The sequence below is a fragment of the Lepidochelys kempii genome, chromosome 3 (assembly GCF_965140285.1).
Source record: "Lepidochelys kempii isolate rLepKem1 chromosome 3, rLepKem1.hap1, whole genome shotgun sequence".
NCBI classification, from domain to species: domain Eukaryota; kingdom Metazoa; phylum Chordata; order Testudines; family Cheloniidae; genus Lepidochelys; species Lepidochelys kempii.
In genome coordinates, this window is record NC_136382.1 from 106,360,992 (window position 1) to 106,380,648 (window position 19,657).

Below are 19,657 nucleotides of genomic sequence, written 5' to 3' on the forward strand. Positions count from 1 at the left end.
TGACACTCCTTTGAGGCAACACAGCCAAGTCATTTCACAGTTTCTAAAATCTAGTACAGCACATCAAGATTACTGTATATAGGATTTAGCCTTGCTTCATATTGATTCCAAAGGGGGGAGGGAGGGGGGATTTTTCAACCGTGTTCAGTGTTGCCCTAGCTCTGCTCAGATTTAAGTGTATGGGAGTTTTATCATCAAGTTCACTAGGAATAAATAGGCCAATGCTGAGTGCTTTTGGAGATCTCCCCCTTCATAGCTGTGAAACCACATCAGGCAAGTTAGTCAGCTTCAGTAATGTCCAGCATCACCTTTATTTAGTTAATTTTGGAGAGAAGGGGGGGCGGAGGTGTTAAGTAGAGAGTTTTCAGGGAGGAAACTTTTTATAATAAATGAAAGCCTTTTAAGATTCTGTCTGATAAATCCTGGCCCATAACAAGCTTGGAGCTTTGTGCTCTACTGTAGTCTCAGAAGAAGGAAGTCTCTACCTAGAAATGGAAAAGGCTGGTGCTTTGGAAATCAGATTCTTGGAAAGCTCTTGTAAATAGTGCTGCAGCACTTCTTGCTGCCACTGTATACTGAACAAACCTGAAGTGGTTAAATACCAAAACATAGCAGCGTCCAAAGCAATTAAAAGCCACTTATGCTGCCAGCATTGCAACTGACAGGTTTTTTTTTTGTTTTATTTTTTTAATCTTTACAGAGAACTGGGCAACACAGAGACTTACAGGTATCAACAGTGGGGAGCCAAAAGCGAAAGTGTGCCACGACTTCTTGTAGGAACAACTTAGCCTGCAGAAACGATGAGCTGTGTCAGGAGTGCCAGCGAGTTCAGTCTGGGAATCCTAGAGGGCCAGCTGCAGAAGAGCCTCCGAAACAGCGCTGCCGAGCCACTGGCTGTGATCATTATGGCAATAATAAGTGCAATGGCTACTGCAATGAATGCTACCGGTTCAAAGAGCTGTATGGCTAGCAGAGAAGTGCTGGCAAAGAGCAAGGAAGCAACATCTGCTTCTACCTCGCTGAAATGGTGCTATGTCCAAAACACTTAAGAGGCCAGCCATGGCACGGTCCATTTGAACCGTGTGACATATATATGGCTTTAGGGGGAAAATAAGCTGTCTGGTTTTGTACATATTTATGTCCATGAGTGTGAATAAATATCCACTTAATACAAACACTGCATACATGGTCCAATGAGAAGTCAGTTTGCTTTCTGCACAGAGGAATCTTGCAGGAATGATCTGCTATAATGCTGACTCCAAACTCTCTCTCCTCTCGGATTTAAAATTCCTAGAGTGCATACTGTGGCAAAGTAAAGCATTTGAATACAGAAGACTTTGCCTTTGCACTAATACCTCCTCTGCACCTTGTCAGAACTGATCATTCAGAGTGCAAGAACGTTCAACCAATGTCTGAGATGCAGAGCTTCTTGAATTGGCCTGAGTCAGTGTTTTGCTCAGTGTGAGGCTGACCTTTCTTGAGAGGACTCCATTCTCATCCAGGGGAGTCTGGTGCAAACTGCGGGTGAGGACGTAGATAAGAAATTTGTTTTTGCTTGCTTAGTTGCCTTTGTCTAAGAGCTCTGTCTTGCATGTAGAATGTTCTGGTTGGTTCTGTGTTTGCTGAGCCCTGGGCAGAAAGAAGTCAGAAATGAAGGACAACTTGCAGCCTTCCCAGTCAACATGTTTAACCAATATGCCTCCCTTTCCAAAACCCAAAAATAATAGGGACCCAATGAGTAAGCCTATGACCATCAGCTACAAATGCATTTACATGAAGGGAGGCCTGAACACTCCCCTCCCCATCCCCTAGGGAAGGAAATGCCACCACAAGGTATGAGAAACAGCCCTAGGTTTCAATGCTGCTGCCAAACTGACCCTGTCTGCTTTGGTGTAGGAGGAAGCACATTGTAGTCAGAGCTGTGCAAGCTGCTCTTTTCTTATTTTATTGCCCCCCCCTTTTTTCTGGCATCGAGGGCCCGATCCTGCAACATGACGAGTGCCTCTTGTGCAGCGGTCAGAACCATCACCTCCTGTTTTGGGAGTTAAGGGCACAACACATCTCAGGATTGGACCCTGATTATCTCTGCAGTTGCTGCTCAGATATTTTTATGTCTTCCAGGGTATCTGTTTGTTCAGCTGAAGGACTTTATTTTATTTTTGTAACACTTGGTTTTCTACAGCGGCAGAGTATCCTGGACAAAATATATACATACAGTCATTCATGAGATCCAGCCCATGCCCTGCAGCTGAGAGACCAATTCTGCCGCTTACTCCTTCATATGTTAGAGATTACTTTGTAACCAACCCCAAAATGTAAGGAAGGTTTAAAAGTAAGCTCCACGGTACACAACAGTGGCCACTTTTGTGGCTCCTGTAGCTGCTGTCCATGTCTAATGATTGCAAGTTTGTATCCCTCCTGGTTTTAGAGTGAGGTTTGGATTTACATTTGCAGGAATGGTATGGCCTGGCTTTTGTTGCTGCTGTTTGAGGTTGGAAATCAAAGAGAGCGTTGCCATGGACTTCAGTGGGGCCAGGATTTCACTCCTGGAGTTCAGGCCTCCACTTCTCAAGCTACATTTCTTTCTCTAGCAAACTTGCCTTGTTTCCTCTGATTTTCATCCCACCCCATCCCTGAGTTTTTCAGCTTTTATTGCTGCTATTATTTTGGAGGAAGCACCATGTACAACAGCTGCTCTGATCTACTTTTCAAATGGAATCTTTTGCAACTGTGTCCAACCCAAAACCACTCGTTATTGAACTTTTTTATATATATTTGTGAACTTTTACAATAAATGTGAAACTGTTAAGATATTTATATTATTCAAATTATGTAACTTGAAATTTGCACATTTTAGGAATTTTTTTAGTAAAAATAATTTACTCATTGAATTTCACAAACGTCGACTAAGTAAATGTATAACTGCAAAAAAAAATTCTCCAATATAAAGAAATAAATTATTGAAGGATTAACTTTGATATTTTACATTCATGATTAGTGGGAGAAGAACATATAGTTAGGTGCACAGGCACTGACCCAGGAAAGCATCTCTATTCAGGACAGCAATTCAGCATGTGCTTAAAGTTAAACATGCCCTGAAGCGTAGTCCTGAACAAGACGTAAGAATGTGCTTTCCTGAATTTGGACCATGTAGCCCAGTCCTTTGAGGAGCAAAGTGCTATTGCTGGTGAGCATGCTTAAGTGTTACTGAAGTCAGTGGTCTTGCAAAAAGAGCTCCACACCTTTCAGGATACTGCATGTGAAGCAAACAACATCCTTAGGGACGTGGATCCTGAGTAACTTCCGTTCTCATTAAAGTCTGTGTGAGTTCAGGACACTCAGCAGGACCTGAACCCATGGTGAGTAATGAAAGCTAAGAACCGTCAGCCCTGTTGCTTGGAACTTCTCAGCCCAGGAAGGAAGTTTTTTCAACCGAAAGCATTAAATCCCCATGATATTTTCTCTGCAGCTTTCTGGGGCCATTACTCATAACTCTAAAGTCACATGAAGGTCTATATCACTCTGATGTCTCTTATGTAAATGAGCACACACTCTGTCTCGTGTGATCTAGTTGTGGGGGAATGACAGAGCAAATATATTTCACACACCCTGGTATTTCCCTAATCTTTTTGGGGAGGATTTTGATCTTCTGAAGCTTGATGACCTCTGCCTGGGCACCTAGTATTTCTCCTTGGGCTTCTACATTTCTTCTTTCCTGTATTGCAAGAGAAGAATATAGTTGGGGTGTCTCCCTTTTTGACTACTACTAAAGAGCTCTGCTGTTAGATGACTAAATAAAAACCCTAGTTTGACCGGGTTTCTTTTCTTACCAAAAAAGTAACACTTTTATGAAAGAACGGGCTTGGAAACAGTCTTTTGTAGCTTTATAAATCCCTGTAATATGGTGTCACACAGGAGTCATTTTTATTTTTGTTAAGGCCAGGGTGCCCTATTACCTACGCAGTGATTCTAATGTGAGCCAAGCTGGGAAAATGAATGGTCAGCATGTTAGCTGTAACCTTGAGGTTAAACACCAGCAGACATGGCAATTCATTGTAATGCAATATTATGCTAGTAGATAACCTCTGGACCAGAAAAGAAGAAAGTCACATGCCATCCTTTAGCATAGGTCACAGAAGAAATGCCTGTGTTGATCTTTCACTAGGCTGCAAGACCACTTTCACGGTGCTGATCTAGGGTAATGGACCATTTAGGCCGATAGGGAGAAACAGTGCAGTGAGACAGCATGAAGCTACATGTGACTCATGAAAAAAATAGACTTCACCTAACTACAGTTACTTTTTAACTCTGATATTCCAAAGGCCCCAGCCAGGGTCACAGTCACATTGTGGTAGTACCATGCAAATAACTGCCTTGAAGAGCTTATAGTATAAGAACCAGATCATGGCTGAGGCAGTACACCCACACAAGAGCATAAAATGTCACATTTTTTACTTTGGGTCAGAAAGCCATGTGAGTAGGGGTAAATGGGTTTGTGTCAATCCTTCCCATAATCACCTTCAGCCAGTGGTCAAATGTCTTATTTAATTAGCCGATCTTGTTATAGTCCCTGTACGCCTCAGTGCAGAGACTACTGTTAATCCAGTAGCAATCTCTGAAGTTAAGGATTTTGAAAATCAGGAATACAATCAAATGAAAATGAGAGAGGCGTGTTTGGCTGACTGAGTTAGTCCCAACTATCTAATAATAATAGTAATTTACACCATAGCAGTCTTTCATTCTGAAATAGCCATCAGTGCTTTAGACTGTAGATCTCAAAACAAAGAAATGCCCCTCCACACACTAGCAGTATGGAAAAATTATTTCAGAAAAAAATCCTTATGTCCAAAGCCTAATTCTCCTGCTGAGGGATACAAGTGACTCCCATTCAAGTCAATACAAGTTTAATCAACCATCCCCTCTGCTTGGTTGTTGAGACAGCAGCACACCAACTCACTGATAGCAGTGAGTGCTAATAGAAATTTAGGAGTAAATTACAGATTTCCAGTTTCCCAAATGGGTGGCCATAAAGACTAAGTCATTATGACATGATATCAGGCCTTGAACCCAGATCCATGGGGGGGAGGGTGGTGTTGGGGTCACCACATGAGGTGTTGGGAATCTTCACACTCCAATCCTCCACCTGGCAGCTTGCAGGCAGCAGCTGGGATCAGGGTCCATGAAGCCCAACTGGGGCTCAAGCCCCACCCTTACGCTCTGGGAGAGCTCCAAGGCTCCTGATTGGGCCACAGCCCCTAATTAAGAAAGAAGCAGAAACTGGAAGTTCTCTGACCAGTGGGGCTGCATTCTGCCTGTTCTTTTCTTCTGGTATCCTGGTTTGGCCTGACTCTTGGTAACTGCCTCCTGGTTCCTGTCCTCCAGTTCTGTCATCTGATTCTGGCCTCCTGGTAACCTGGCTTCCCAGTATCTTGACTTGGCCTAATTCCTGCTAATTGGCTCCTGTGTCCTTGGTCTGTGCCTGATGCTAATCCCTAGGCCAAGCTGCCCACAGCCTGGACCTGGCATATACAGTGATCTCTAAAAATAAAGTGTGATCCCACATGCAACATAAGGGGTTTCCATGGGCTATATGCTGCAGGTGGTACATATTCTCAGCTGGTGTAAATCAGCATAGCTCCATTTCCTTCAGTAAAGCTGTACCTATTTACACACCTGAGACTTTTGCCCATAATGTGCAGGATAGTTACTTCCCAAATTACCAGTACACCAGTGCTTATGTTCATTATAGCCTTATTGGGCACCTAAAATTAGACATCTATATTATTTTTTAGGAAACTAAATGCCATGGGTGGCCTGATCTTCATTTTTTTTTTCAGAGAAAATTTTCAAAATTACCATTGAAATCAGTGCACAGATGAGCCAGAGTTAGGTGCCTCCCTCTGCTCATGATCCTCAGCTGCGAGCCCTCTCCTGGAGGGCCCTATGCCTTAGCAGCTGAAACTCTCTCTCTGTTTCCTGCTCACGCTCAGTACCTGTCCAATGCTTGCCCTAGGTGTGCCTGTGTACCCAGCTGTCTTTTGTACAGGTGCTCTGCTGCCCTTCAACCTACCCGTTTCCTGCCTCCTGATGAGGGGACTGGACAGGTAACCGATGTTAGGTGTGCTCTGATCATGCCTATAGGATTGGTGCTTAAATGGTGGACTTAGGTGTCTAAAAAGGCAGCTAGATACTTAGATGCTTTTAAGGTTCTGGGCAATTTGGGTATGTCTACTCTGCAATTAAATACCCCTTGCTGACCTGTGTCACCTGACATGGGCCAGCCCTGGGTGTTTAATTGCGGTGTAGCTATACCCTCACTTTCCCATGGGCATAAAAACACTTCTTTACCTCAGAGGTGTGGTGTAAGAATAAATACTTTATTAGCTTGTGAGGTTCTCAGATACTATATGGGGGGAGCCATATAAGTACCTAGCATAAAGTTGTATTTATTTACAATGTTGGTCATTGGCATAGCCATGTCTATTTAGCTAGCTTAAGTATTTCTAAGGCATTTTTATTCTGACTGGTGAGGCCACACCTGGAGTACTGTGTCCAGTTTTGCCCTCCCCCGCCCCCCACTACAGAAGGGATGTGGACAAATTGGAGAGAGTCCAGCAGAGGGCAATGAAAATGATTAGGGGGCTGGGGCACATGACTTATGAGGAGAGGCTGAGGGAACTGAGGTTATTTAGTCCGCAGAAGAGAAGAGCGAGGGGGGATTTGATAGCAGCCTTCAACTACCAGAAGGGGGGGTTCCGAAGAGGATGGAGTTAGGCTGTTCTCAGTGGTGGCAGATGATGGAACAAGAAGCAATGGTCTCAAGTTCCAGTGTGGGAGGTCTAGGTTGGATATCAGGAAACACTATTTCACAAGGAGGGTGCTGAAGCACTGGAATGGGTTACCTAGGGAGGCGGTGGAATCTCCATCCTTATTGGTTTTTAAGGCCCAGCTTGACAAAGCCTTGCCTGGGATGATTTAGTTAGTGTTGGTCCTGCTTTGAGCAGGGGATTGGACTAGATGACCTCCTGAGGTCTCTTCCATCTCTAATATTCTATGATTCAATATAACACTGTAGTATCTAAGGCCCCAGTCCTTACACTGACCTTAACTTTATACAGTGTGACTAGAACCGCACCACACTAAGTTAGGTGCTGATCTTGCAAAAACTTTTGTATGTGCCTAAGTGAGGAGGTCTGAGGTGCATATCTTGGTTTGGGGAGGGCCCCAGGAACCATACCGTTTTACTCCAGCGTACTTCACTATAACACAATAGAAAACCACACAACCGAAAAGTCACAATTTCAGTTTGTGTTATACTAACAAGCTTTTTTTAAAAGGGGATTAAAAATAGAGGATTTAAAAACCCAGTTGCTCAGTTTTTCATCTGCTAGAGTCACATGTCATATAGTAAACATATTGTAGGTGGGAAGGGGTTAAAAATTAGCATGACTAGATATAGCAATTTGTGTCCTATTGCATGTTTTCTCCCTCATTAGTAATAAATACTGTCATGACACCAGTGTTTGCTAGGGACCGAAGGGTTTTTCTCAAGCAGTAGCTTTAGGTAACCTGCTGTATCCTCTTTGATAACTTCTGGGTTTCAAAAAGAAACATGAAATAAGATCAGGTAATTTTACTCGGGAGTTTTATGGTGACTGCCTTTTGTTCCAATGTTAATTTTCAAAAAACTCCAAATGTCTCATCTTGAAAGACAGCCTACGTCATGTTACCCAGACTACCCCCTCCTCCAGCCTGTGCTGCCTGAATAACATGACATGTAGAAAAGTGTTGTCCCCCCATCTCCCCTCCCCACTCCCTGATGATTAACCATGATGATTCTTTTAGCTATTGACTTTTTAGTTAAATGATTATACGGATGCTTAGTGTTGGGCAGGAAGTAAGATTTCCCCTGGTGAATTACCGCAGTGGGGAACTTAAGTTTTGCTGTCTGGTTATGGTTTTATTTCAAGGGATTCATAAGCTACTAAAATATGTGTACCTTGCCCAGATGATCTGGTCTAGTTACATCTCCCTAGGGTTTTATAATTTTTAAAATATTTTTTACTGCTTTTTTAGTGTCATTTAACATAGTGGGGCAAATTCTTTTTCAGTAATACTGGTGTAAATCCAGAGTACTTCCACTGACTGAAGTGGGGATTCAGTGTGTGTGACATCATTCTATTCAATATTTCATGGCTTAAATCTAACATGGAGAGTGATAATGATGGAGGTCAGTAGAAACTAAAATAGTTAATCATTAGTTTAAATTAGACTAAAACTAAGTTCTATTTGAAAGAAAAAGATTTTCTAATATTTTACTTTTCTATTGTAATCCATTGTCTAATATAAAATTACAGTGCTGCATGGTTTCTTTCTAAAACACATATGCCAGGCTGCATTAGTCCTAAAATGATGATCATTTTCAGAGCTTTTTTAAAAAAAGAGTAGCCACTGGAGGCAGTGACAAAGTTCCTTGCCTTTAAAACCCTCACCCAGGTTTTGCAATAGAAGCCAAGAAATAAGATTCAACTGGGATTCAAACCTACACCCTGAAAGTTCATAAATCATCACACACACACACACCCGCCATTATGATTTACAAAATGAAATCATGGGTTTTGGGGGGGTGGGGGAGGGTTGAACTCCCTTGCCCACTGCAAACATGTGAGCAGCTTTGAGCTACCTTGTTGTCTCACACACACTTTTGCTTCTCCAAAACCCAAATCTTGCCAAATACCTTTTATCAAAGGGTGTGTTGTGACACTGGCAGAGCAGGTGCCTGCTCTTGCCAAGGCTTTAGGCCTCAGCCAAGCATTGACATATTCATTGCTGGAAACTAGTCCAGCTCACCTGTGTGTTAATATGGTTAAGGCAGGTATTGAACTTCTAACACGGTTTTGTCATAAATATAAAGGGAAGGGTAAACCCCTTTGAAATCTCTCCTGGCCAGGGGAAAGCTCCTCTCACCTGTAAAGGGTTAAGAAGCTAAAGGTAACCTCGCTGGCACCTGACCAAAATGACCAATGAGGAGACAAGATACTTTCAAAAGCTGGGAGGAGGGAGAGAAACAAAGGGTCTCTGTGTCTGTCTATATGCTGGTCTTTACCGGGGATAGACCAGGAATGGAGTCTTAGAACTTTTAGTAAGTAATCTAGCTAGGTATGTGTTAGCTTATGATTTCTTTAAATGGCTGAGAAAAGAATTGTGCTGAATAGAATAACTATTTCTGTCTGTGTATCTTTTTTGTAACTTAAGGTTTTGCCTAGAGGGGTTCTCTATGTTTTTGAATCTAATTACCCTGTAAGATATCTACCATCCTGATTTTACAGGGGGGATTTCTTTATTTCTATTTACTTCTATTTTTATTAAAAGTCTTCTTGTAAGAAAACTGAATGCTTTTTCATTGTTCTCAGATCCAAGGGTTTGGGTCTGTGGTCACCTATGCAAATTGGTGAGGCTTTTTATCCAACATTTCCCAGGAAAGGGGGGGTGCAAGTGTTGGGAGGATTGTTCATTGTTCTTAAGATCCAAGGGTCTGGGTCTGTAGTCACCTAGGCAAATTGGTGAGGCTTTTTACCAAACCTTGTCCAGGAAGTGGGGTGCAAGGTTTTGGGAAGTATTTTGGGGGGAAGGACGCGTCCAAACAGCTCTTCCCCAGTAACCAGTATTAGTTTGGTGGTGGTAGCGGCCAGTCCAAGGACAACGGGTGGAATATTTTGTACCTTGGGGAAGTTTTGACCTAAGCTGGTAAAGATAAGCTTAGGAGGTTTTTCATGCAGGTCCCCACATCTGTACCCTAGAGTTCAGAGTGGGGGAGGAACCTTGACAGGTTTAGTGTTCAGACTTTATGAAATGCTTGTATGGTGCTTCATGCATTAATCTCTCTGATAGTATTGTATAGCATGTGATAAAGATACTATTTAAGTTTGTGCTTTATAACTGTAAAAAACCTTTGCTCTGGAACTGTGAACCTGTCAGGAGGGATCATCTCCTGCTCATCAAGAAGGCCTATCAAAACTAAATGGGAAATCATAATACAAAGACTTTTGTTAATTTCCCCTTCACGTTTATGAAGAGGCAACATGCAAAGGGGCTCATCCCATCAGCTTGAATTTTAGAAGAAAGAAAATTTTAAAAATGACAAAAATCTTCATCTCTTTGTTGTTTGGACACTGACAGGGCTAGAACTATGAAACAGCAGCAGAGATCCCCAAGGTCACCTGAGTTAACCCTAAAAGACATTCAGTGCTGACAGATTACCACTCTGTCAACTTTTGGAACTATAGACTGTAACTCTTTTGTGTAATAAGTTTACATGCTTTAGAATCATAGAATATCAGGGTTGGAAGGGACCTCAGGAGGTCATATAGTCCAACCCCCTGCTCATAGCAGGACCAATCCCTAACTAAATCATCCCAGCCAGGGCTTTGTCAAGCCTGACCTTAAAAACCTCAAAGGAAGGAGATTCCACCATCTCCCTAGGTAATGCATTCCAGTGCTTCACCACCCTCCTACTGAAAAAGTTTTTCCTGATATCCAACCTAAACCTCCTCCACTGCAACTTGAGACCATTACTCCTTTTCCTGTCATCTGGTATCACTGAGAACAGTCTAGATCCATCCTCTTTGGAACTGCCTTTCAGGTAGTTGAAAGCAGCTATCAAGTCTCCCCTCATTCTTCTCTTCCGCAGACTAAACAAGCCCAGTTCCCTCAGCCTCGCCTCATAAGTCATGTGTTCCAGTCCCATAATCATTTTTTGTTGCCCTCCGCTGGACGCTTTCCAATTTTTCCACATCCTTCTTGTAGTATGGGGCCCAAAACTGGACACAGTACTCCAGATGAGGCCTCACCAATGTCGAATAGAGGGGAATGATCACGTCCCTCGATCTGCTGGCAATGCCCCTACTTATACAGTCCAAAATGCTGTTAGCCTTCTTGGCAACAAGAGCACACTGTTGACTCATATCCAGCTTCTCGTTCACTGTAACCCCTAGATCCTTTTCTGCAGAACTGCTGCCCAGCCATTCGGTCCCTAGTCTGTAGCAGTGCATGGGATTCTTCCGTCCTAAGTGCAGGACTCTGCACTTGTCCTTGTTGAACCTCATTAGATTTCTTTTGGCCCAATCCTCTAATTTGTCCAGGTCCCTCTGTAACCTATCCCTACCCTCCAGCATATCTACCTCTCCTCCCAGTTTAGTTTAACCTGTAAACAACTCTCATTTCTTTTTGATCAATCCTTAGTTAGTTTGCTGTAGAATTAGCTACAAGTGTTTGTCTTTGATGTGAGATCTACAGTACCAATTGACCTGGGGTAAGTGACTGTCCTCTTGGGACTGGAAGCAACCTGCATTTTTTGTGATCTTTGGTGTATAGCAACTAACTGTCACTAAGTCCAGCTTGCCTGGGTAGCAAGATAGACTGGAATGCCCAATGGACTGTCTGTGACTCCATGGTAAGACTGTTACAGTGCTTGAGGAGTTCACATTTGTTAATAGGTTGGTGGAATCTAATTATAGAACATACAACCAGTTTGGAGTCTCGGCCCTCCTTCTTGACAGTCTGCTCTGAGGTGGGCACTCACGGTCATGAAGCACTCCAGACAGCATGGTATATGTCTACTCTGCAAAAAAACACCCCAAAAAACAAAACCACCCACCACCACTGCAGCAGTGAGTCAAAGAGCCCTGGTCAACTGACTCAGGCTTGTACGATCTGTGCTCTGAGGCTAAAATTAGCAGCATAGATGTTCCCATTCAGGCTTGACCCTGGGTTCTGAGACCCCCATGACGAAGTGGGGATTTTCCCTTGTTATGTTGTATGTGAGTCTTACTGTTGAGCCTATGTGAGTTTTAGTGTTTGTGTTTGCCTCAGTTTCCCTGTGTGCTGCACCAATACCTCGGTGTTGGGAGCAGGGGTGTGTGACTTTGACTGAGATCTCTGGGGCAGGTGAGGCTGCTCCAGCTGCCTGCGCATATGCTATGACCGGCGCCCTTCATAACCTGAGACCCAGGAGGGGGATGCAACCAGGTGATGACCAGGTGCCCCTTTGCCCAGGAAGCAAGACAAAGACAAGGAGGAGGAGCAATGGGGTGTCTGAGATTGGGTCGCTGGAAGCTGGCAGTCTGCTTGGGGGGACTGGAAGAGGGGAAGTCCAGGGCATCGGGCCCAGGACTCCCCAAGATTGACTTGGCTGAAAGTCACTGATTTCTGTGCTAACAAGTTCTGGTCTATGCTGTGTTCCTGTTGAATAATAAACCTTCTGTTTTACTGTCTGGCTGAGAGTCACATCTGATTGTGGAATTGGGTGCAGGGCTCTCTGGCTTTCCCAGGAGCCCCGCCCAGGCGGATTTACTGCGGGAAGCGCACAGTGAGGAAGGGGATGCTGAATGCTCCAAGGTCAGACCCAGGAAGGTTGAAGCTGTGTAAGCTTCTTGCCCTGGTGACAGTATGCTCAGAGAGAGGAGGCATGCTACACCAAAGTGCTGACTGGCTTCTTATGGAGTAGTTCCACTAGAGTATCACCTGGTGACTCCATGACACCCCTCTCCCTCACCAGGTTTCAGAGCCCAGGCTCTAGCCCAAGCAGGAATATCCACATGGCTAATTTTAGCCCTGTAGCACAAGCCCAAGTCAGTTGATCCAGGCTCTGAGACTTGGGGGGAGCTGTTCATTTGTATGAAGTGTAAGAACCAAGCAGTAAAGTTGATACAAAAATGTATGACATGTTGCCTGATGGTGTGGAGCTTGGAGCTAGTGTCCAAACTACCAACTAATTATTTCTGTACCCCTGTCAGCCCTCAATTCTGCCCCTCGTATCCCAGATTTACGAGGCCAGGCGGTATGTCAGCTTCTGGGATTCTTACGCCCCCCAAGGCCTGGGGCAGGCGGTACCTCCAGCAGGGATCCGTTTCTCCCCCTTCCCAGGCCTAGTGGTGTTGGGATAGAGAGGCGGAGAGAGGAGTGCAGAGAACCACTCTGTTTTCACAAGAAGGGAGGAGGGAGCAAGGCTGCTTTTTGTTGCTGGGCTCTTTGCTTTATCTTCCGCTATTCCCTCTCATGCCAATGATATCAGCTGCTTCCTCTCTCTGCTCCCCTACCCATAAACTTCTGTGGATTCTTTGGCCTCCTGCTGCAGCTACGATGGGCTGTTCTTCCTCAGGAGGCAGGGAAGTGGGGAAGGCAGCCAACTGGAGGGAGTTTTCCCCCTGACTGGTCTGAAACTTTCCTGCAACTTTTCGTGCTATCATGAGGCTGCCGGCAGCAGGGGCCAAAATTGTGAGCAAGGGCCACACTGTTACTACAAATGCCAACTAAACTCCTACTCTTCATTGTATCATTACACAACATATTTTTAGGTGGCTTGCTTTTTTTAAATGCTTTAATCCCTTACTCAGAGTGCAGACCTGCATTTGTGACTAGGCGGAAACTGGTATGCTGTAATGGCGGGAATAATGACTCAAGACTTGTACAGTTGATTTCACGTGATGAAAACAAGAGAATATCTAATTATCCCTGAATTTTATCTACCCTAGGGCCTATCTGTAGTTCACAAAGGGAATTGTTTGACACCCAAGAGGTACTGAGGAAAGCACCATTTAGTCTGTAAAAATGCATCCAGCACCAAGCTGATGAAACCCAAAGTTATGTGACTTTATGTGAGACCATTAGGGAAAGACTGGCTAATGTCACCTGTCTCCACTCAAGCTTCTCAGTGAGCTTGGGCAAGTGAGGGAGGTCTGATGGTTTATATAGGGAAACAGTGCTTTGGCTTGCTGTCACCCAGGATTTAATGCTCTCACCTGCCAGAGACACCAGTCTCTAGATGAGGTTCCCAAAAAATGAGGTTGTATATTTACTTTTATATGTATAATGTGTATACTGTTTACACATGCCTTATTCAAGTTAAACTCCTATCAAAGTTAAAGGGTGACAAGAGCAATTAGGACTGGGCTTTATCTCTTTTTGTGTTCTTTATAGCTTCTTTTCCTCCTTGCATTACCAATGCCTGTAATCTAGTTCTCAGTATTGTGGTTTATTTCATAATATTCTTTCATTATAATGTTTCCTTTACTGTGTTTAACCTTCTATGTGGTACAAATAAATCTTTTCAGTTTTGTATATAATTCAAATAAATCATATCAGGACTTTTTCCTGTAAACAGTAGAAAAATTAGTCTAGTATAGATTTTCTAAATATCTTATGAAAGAATGAAGAAAACTGTGTATAGAAAATAGAGTGGTGGATGCTCTAGAAATAATAGGTATATAGATTTCATGGCTTAAATCTAACATGGAGAGTGATAATGATGGAGGTCAGTAGAAACTGGCAAGGACTCAGTGGTTATCTATGGATGTGGAAAGGGCCAGGGCTTTAAACTTGTGCACTCAAAGCACTCTATTGTTTTGAGTTGGGTGAAGCAGAGAACAGCAGTTTCAGAAAAAGGAACAAACAAATTCTTCAGTCTGCAGCTACACTAGGGCATTCTAAAGATAGCATGTGTAATGGAATGCTGGAACCATTTCTGTAATATTTGGGGTTGAATCCTAGACAAGATGATCAAAGTCACTGTGTACGGGGAGACTTTGGCAAACCAGTAAAGTGCCTGAAACCACTATGGCTTATTGCTAAAAAGCAGCCAAGTCAGCAGGCTGTAAATTGGCCATTCAGCACTCTCAGTTTGACCAAAGCAGGAGGGGAGGGGGGAGTTTTGGGTGCCACAGAAAGGGCAGCTTGATTCCCCGTCCTTCCTGATAAGAATTGTGTTGAAGTTGCTGATACATGCATCTTAGAAGAGCAGGATGTGCCCCAGGAATGTCTATTGGGGCCTCAAGGCTGCAAACTCTGGAAAAACCCACACCTGGTTAATCAATAATCAGAAGGAACCTCTCGCTTGACCATTGAAACTGCTTACTTAGCAAGTTTCTTTAAGGGACATGTCATTCTATTACTAATGTATAAATAAGGGGAAAAAGTTTGAGGTAGTGGGACTCTTCAGGACTGGATCTCTCTCTCTCTGGATGCATCTTACCTTTCCCAGCAGCAGACGGGCTGCCACTCGAGAGCCACGCTCAGCTTTGGTAATTATCAAGGGTTGAGGGTGTTTTACTAACCTCTTGCAGACGTGTGTATAAGTGCTTGAGACTAAGTAAAGTTTAGCTTTAAGTGAAAGCACTCTTGTGTTGTCCTGTTTGTGCCACCCATCTATCGGTCAGATGGCCGTGTCTCCCCTGATTTATTTCCTGACACCACCTTGCACAGAGTAAAAGTTACCAAGAGCTTTGGGTTGAAATAACCCCAGGGAACAGTTGGGTTTTGGTCTCTCAGGATAGCTGGAAGTTAGCCTGTGTCTCAGGCATCCCTTTTCTAGGGTCACACTGCACCACACAGAGAATATGGAGCAAGTCTATATGTCAGCTTCCTCCCATCTCATTTTCTCCCCCGCTCTGTTTGTTTAACATTGAGTAGTCAGATGTTGACTGTCTCACTTTTCCCATTTGTAAAATTGAAATAATATTCACCTACCTCACAGGCATGCTAATGAGGCTAAATTAATTACCGATTGTGAAGGGCATGGATATCCTTAGAATGCCCAAAAGAAATGCAAAGTATTATTTTAATATTTATATTGGGAATAGGCTTCGCTTCTTGCTAACAGCAGGACTAACCGTTGGGATCACATTGTATCTTCACCTTCTGAAACTCATCTTCTCCTTTATTTCATTAAGTTGTCACGTCTTTCTCTCTCAAGTACCAAATAGGCTGGGCTCTTTTTAGTCACATTTGGGACTCCAAAAAGTCCTTCCAGCTATTGGGATGTTCAGTCTCCAAGTGGTTAAAAAAGAATCTTGTTTATGAAGATGGGGTACAGCTAGATTCAGAGTCAGGGCTTATCTTCAGTGCCTCCCGGCAGCGAACTGCTTGCACCCAGTCTGATGAGTCCTTGCTGGCAGCAGAGATTCACAAGCTGTCTTCCTCTCAGCAGCTCTGTTGGAAGAGTCTGCTAACTCTGGTGCATAGCACCTTTTCTTCTGTTTGCCTCCACTCCTAGTGACAAACTCTCCCTTTTAAGCTAATTTATCCAAGTGAAGCAGGCTCTGTAGGTATAACTATTTAGTCCTGATTGATCCCAGAGCTGTTCGTTAGCCTTTTCCTGACTGGGAAGTGGGGGAAGATGCACCATCACAGACACCAATGGAACAAAAATAAAACCCCTGGACAGAATACTGCATCCCAGTCAGTCAGTCATATAAATGTTAACTGTACCTGCTTTAACTCTTCCCTAAGTTAATTTACCATTGTTTTAGAAAAAGATTCAGTCCCCACAAATGACCCAACTTGAGGCATCAATACATTTTAAAAAAATGTCATTTTCTTGCTTTCAGTTACTGCTTTAAATAATCTTATTTTTAACCGGATTATGTGGGATCTAGGGTCACCCAACCTAAGACAGGCCTAGGTAAACGTTGCCACACTATAAACCAAATGTTACTCCACTGAAATAAAACTAGTATGAGATCAACTCAGGCTCCTGTTCTTAAACAATCTGTGCTTGGTTTCCTCCACTTTACCTCCGTTTAGAACCTGAGCAATTCCCCCAAGGTCAGAGGAGTTATTTCAGTGTAAAGCTGGTGGGAGAGCTGAAATAGGCCCTCTAATTTGTTTTTGTAAGCAACTATTTTTTCTGGCATAGTGATACCTACATAAGATTCCTTCTTTTTCAAATTAAACATGTTAATGTTCCAAAATATCTGCTGCCATTTTTTAACAAACTGTACCAGCAATAAGCCACAACAAGATTTACATTACATGGCTATTTGTGCCCTTTCAGTCCATTGAAAGCACTTAACTTTAGGCCCAAGGCCTCACACCATACCTAAAATATATCAAGCAATGCACACCCTAACCTGCCATTGCTTACAGCTGGAAGGTTCAGGAAACAGCCGATGTATTTGCCCACTTTGAGATTTCCCAGGTTATCAAGAGAGGCAAAAATAAACCATTCTGACATGAACAGGGAAGCTCAGTGATAATCACCTCCTTCTTTCTTGCTTGCTGTTGTCTATTTCTACAGTGATTTATCATCATAATCCAGGAACTGCCGCCTACTCTAATGGAAACTTTCTTCCTAAAGGGAAGAATAATAGATGTTATCATAGAGTTTAAGGCCAGAAAGGACCATTAGATCATCTAGTGTGACCTCCTGTATTTCAAGGCCCTTAAAGTTCACTCAGTTACCCCTGGACTGAGCCGATTAACTGTGTTTGACTAAAGCATAATATGTTTGGCTAAACTTTATCTTCGAGAATGGCATCCAATCTTGATTGGAAGCCATCAAGAGATGGAGAATCCACCTCTTCCTTTGGTAATTTGTTAATCACCCTCACTGTTTAAGAAAAAAAAAAGTTCCTAATTTCCAATTTGAATTTGTCTGGCTTCAGCTTCCGGCCATTGATTCTTGTTATGCCCGTCTCCTCTAGATTAAAGAGCCCTTTAGTGCCTGGTATTTTCTTCCCGTGAAGGTACTTATACACTGTAATCAAGTCACCTCTCAATCTTCTTTTTGATAAACTAAACAGATTTTTAAATCTTCCACTGTAAGGCATTTTATCCAGCCTTCAAATCAATTTTGTGGCTCTTTTCTGCATACACTACAATTTTTCAACATCCTTTCAAAACATGGACACCACAACTGGATTCCAGTATTGAGCTCACCAATGCTATTCTAGAGGTAAAATCACCTCCCCACTCTCCTGTTAATACATCCAAGAATTGCATTATCCCTTTTTTGCCACAGCATCACACTGGGAGTTCATGGTGAGATTGGGGTCTAATACATCCCTAAACTCTTTTCAGACTCACTGCTTTCCAGGATACAGTCTCCCACCTCTGTAGGTATGGCCTGTATTCCTTGTTCCTAGATGTATAACTTGGCATTTGGCTTTTTTAAAATGCATTTTATTTGAGTGGGCCCAGTTTACCGAGTGATCCAGATTGCTCTGTATCACTGTCCAATCCTCCTCATTATTCATCACTCTGCCAATCTTTGTGTCATTTGCAAATTTTGTCAGCAGTGATTTATTTTTACTTCTAGATCATTGATGGAAATGTGGAATAGCATCGGGATCAGTACCGATCCTGCAGAGCCTTACTAGAAATACCACCATTCTCTGATGGTTCTCCATTGACAAGTACTTTTGAGATTTGTCAGTTAGCCAGTTCTTAATCTATTTAATATGTGCTTTATTGATATTGTATAATGCTATTTTTTTAATCAGAGCATCATGCAGTACTAAGTCAAATGCTTTACAAAAGTCTAAATATATAACATCTACACAGTTACCTTTATTAACCAAACTCGTAATCTCCTCAAAGAATAAAATCAGGTTTGTTTGATGAGACCTACTTTGCATAAAATCAATTGCCTGGCATTAATTATAGAGCTATAATAGTGCAAGGTTTTGAGCACTATTTTGTTATAAGGTTTTGATAAGTTTTGATAAGTTGTTGAGCCATTCCACCAGGGATGCTCATTTTTATGGTGTATTTTTGTAATGTGAAACTAGACTGAAAGGATAAAGTCATTTCACATAGGTCATCAAACAGTCTGAGTTTCAGGCACAGTCATCCTGATGAAAACTGAACTACTGGCAAAAGGTTCCTTATAACTGTGAATACCCACTTAGCCATCTAATCCTTCATTTCAAGTCTCTCAGTTTGTTTAAAGAGACTCAGTTTTAAAATAAAAGCAATAGGCATCTGTAGTGAAGCAACAACTCACTGGCGCGGCACTTCCTGCTGGTCATCTCAGGAATTAGCTCTCTAAAAAAGTATGTTCAAAGAGACAGCTGTAGATTTTCTTCTTGGTTAAAGTAACTAAAGTGCTATCTCTAATGCTGTAGCGGGGTGGTCACCCCGCTCTGGCCCTGAAGGGGTTAAAACAGCCCTGGGAGAGGTTTTAAATAACAAAGAGGGTTGGGGGTTCCCCTGGGATAGGAGGGGAGACCCAGAGTGTGAGGGTACTGCTGGAGCAGAACCCCAGGGTAAACAGGCACCGGGGTCTAAGAGGGATATGGGAGCCAGTGGCAGGCAAGACACCGGCCTGCAGAGAGCACTCCTTAGGGTGGAGAGCTGACTCCATCTATTCCAATATTTTAATGGAAAGTGCATTCTTTTGTCCCCTAATCTACCTTATCCAGCTGTCAGACAGAAATCTAACTACTTTTTTGGTAATTATTTTTATTACAATATCTTTACCAAACTTCAAAAGTACTTTGATTTAATTTTACTGGAAATTTGCATTATGATTTCTCATTCCAGTAATTCATGATCTGATAAATGCACACTGGAACAATAAAAAATGACATTAAGGGGGCAACTAGATTTGTTGTAGGGTGACCAGATAGCAAGTGCGAAAAATCGGGATTGGGGTGGGGGGTAATAGGTGCCTATATAAGAAAAAGCCCCAAAAATCGGAACTGTCCCTGTAAAATTGGGACATTTGGTCACCCTAATATGTTGTGTTAATATTCTGAAGATGAGTGTTTCCTACAATTTGAAATGTATGTAGAGTGCTATAAAACAAATATATGGAATATCTCCATGAAGAAGCAGGTCACATGAGAGGGCTGTGATGACAGATGGAAGATCACAAGTAACA

At 42.8% G+C, this 19,657-nt stretch overlaps 1 protein-coding gene across 2 annotated transcripts in view; it reads left to right on the forward strand.

Annotated features, from left to right (window-relative positions):
* The window catches only part of TNFAIP3 (TNF alpha induced protein 3), a 111,844-nt gene that overhangs the window by 18,069 nt on the left and 74,118 nt on the right, over positions 1-19,657 (forward strand). The window contains exon 9 of one of the 2 annotated variants that reach the window (XR_012158061.2): positions 701-1,524. Coding sequence is in view for 1 of the 2 variants with exons in the window: in XM_073337442.2 (XP_073193543.1) it covers positions 701-970 (270 nt within the window). In the remaining variant the exon portion in view is untranslated. Of the gene's footprint in view, positions 1-700; positions 9,209-19,657 lie in introns of those variants that run through there. The other variant, XM_073337442.2, reaches the window with a different exon arrangement.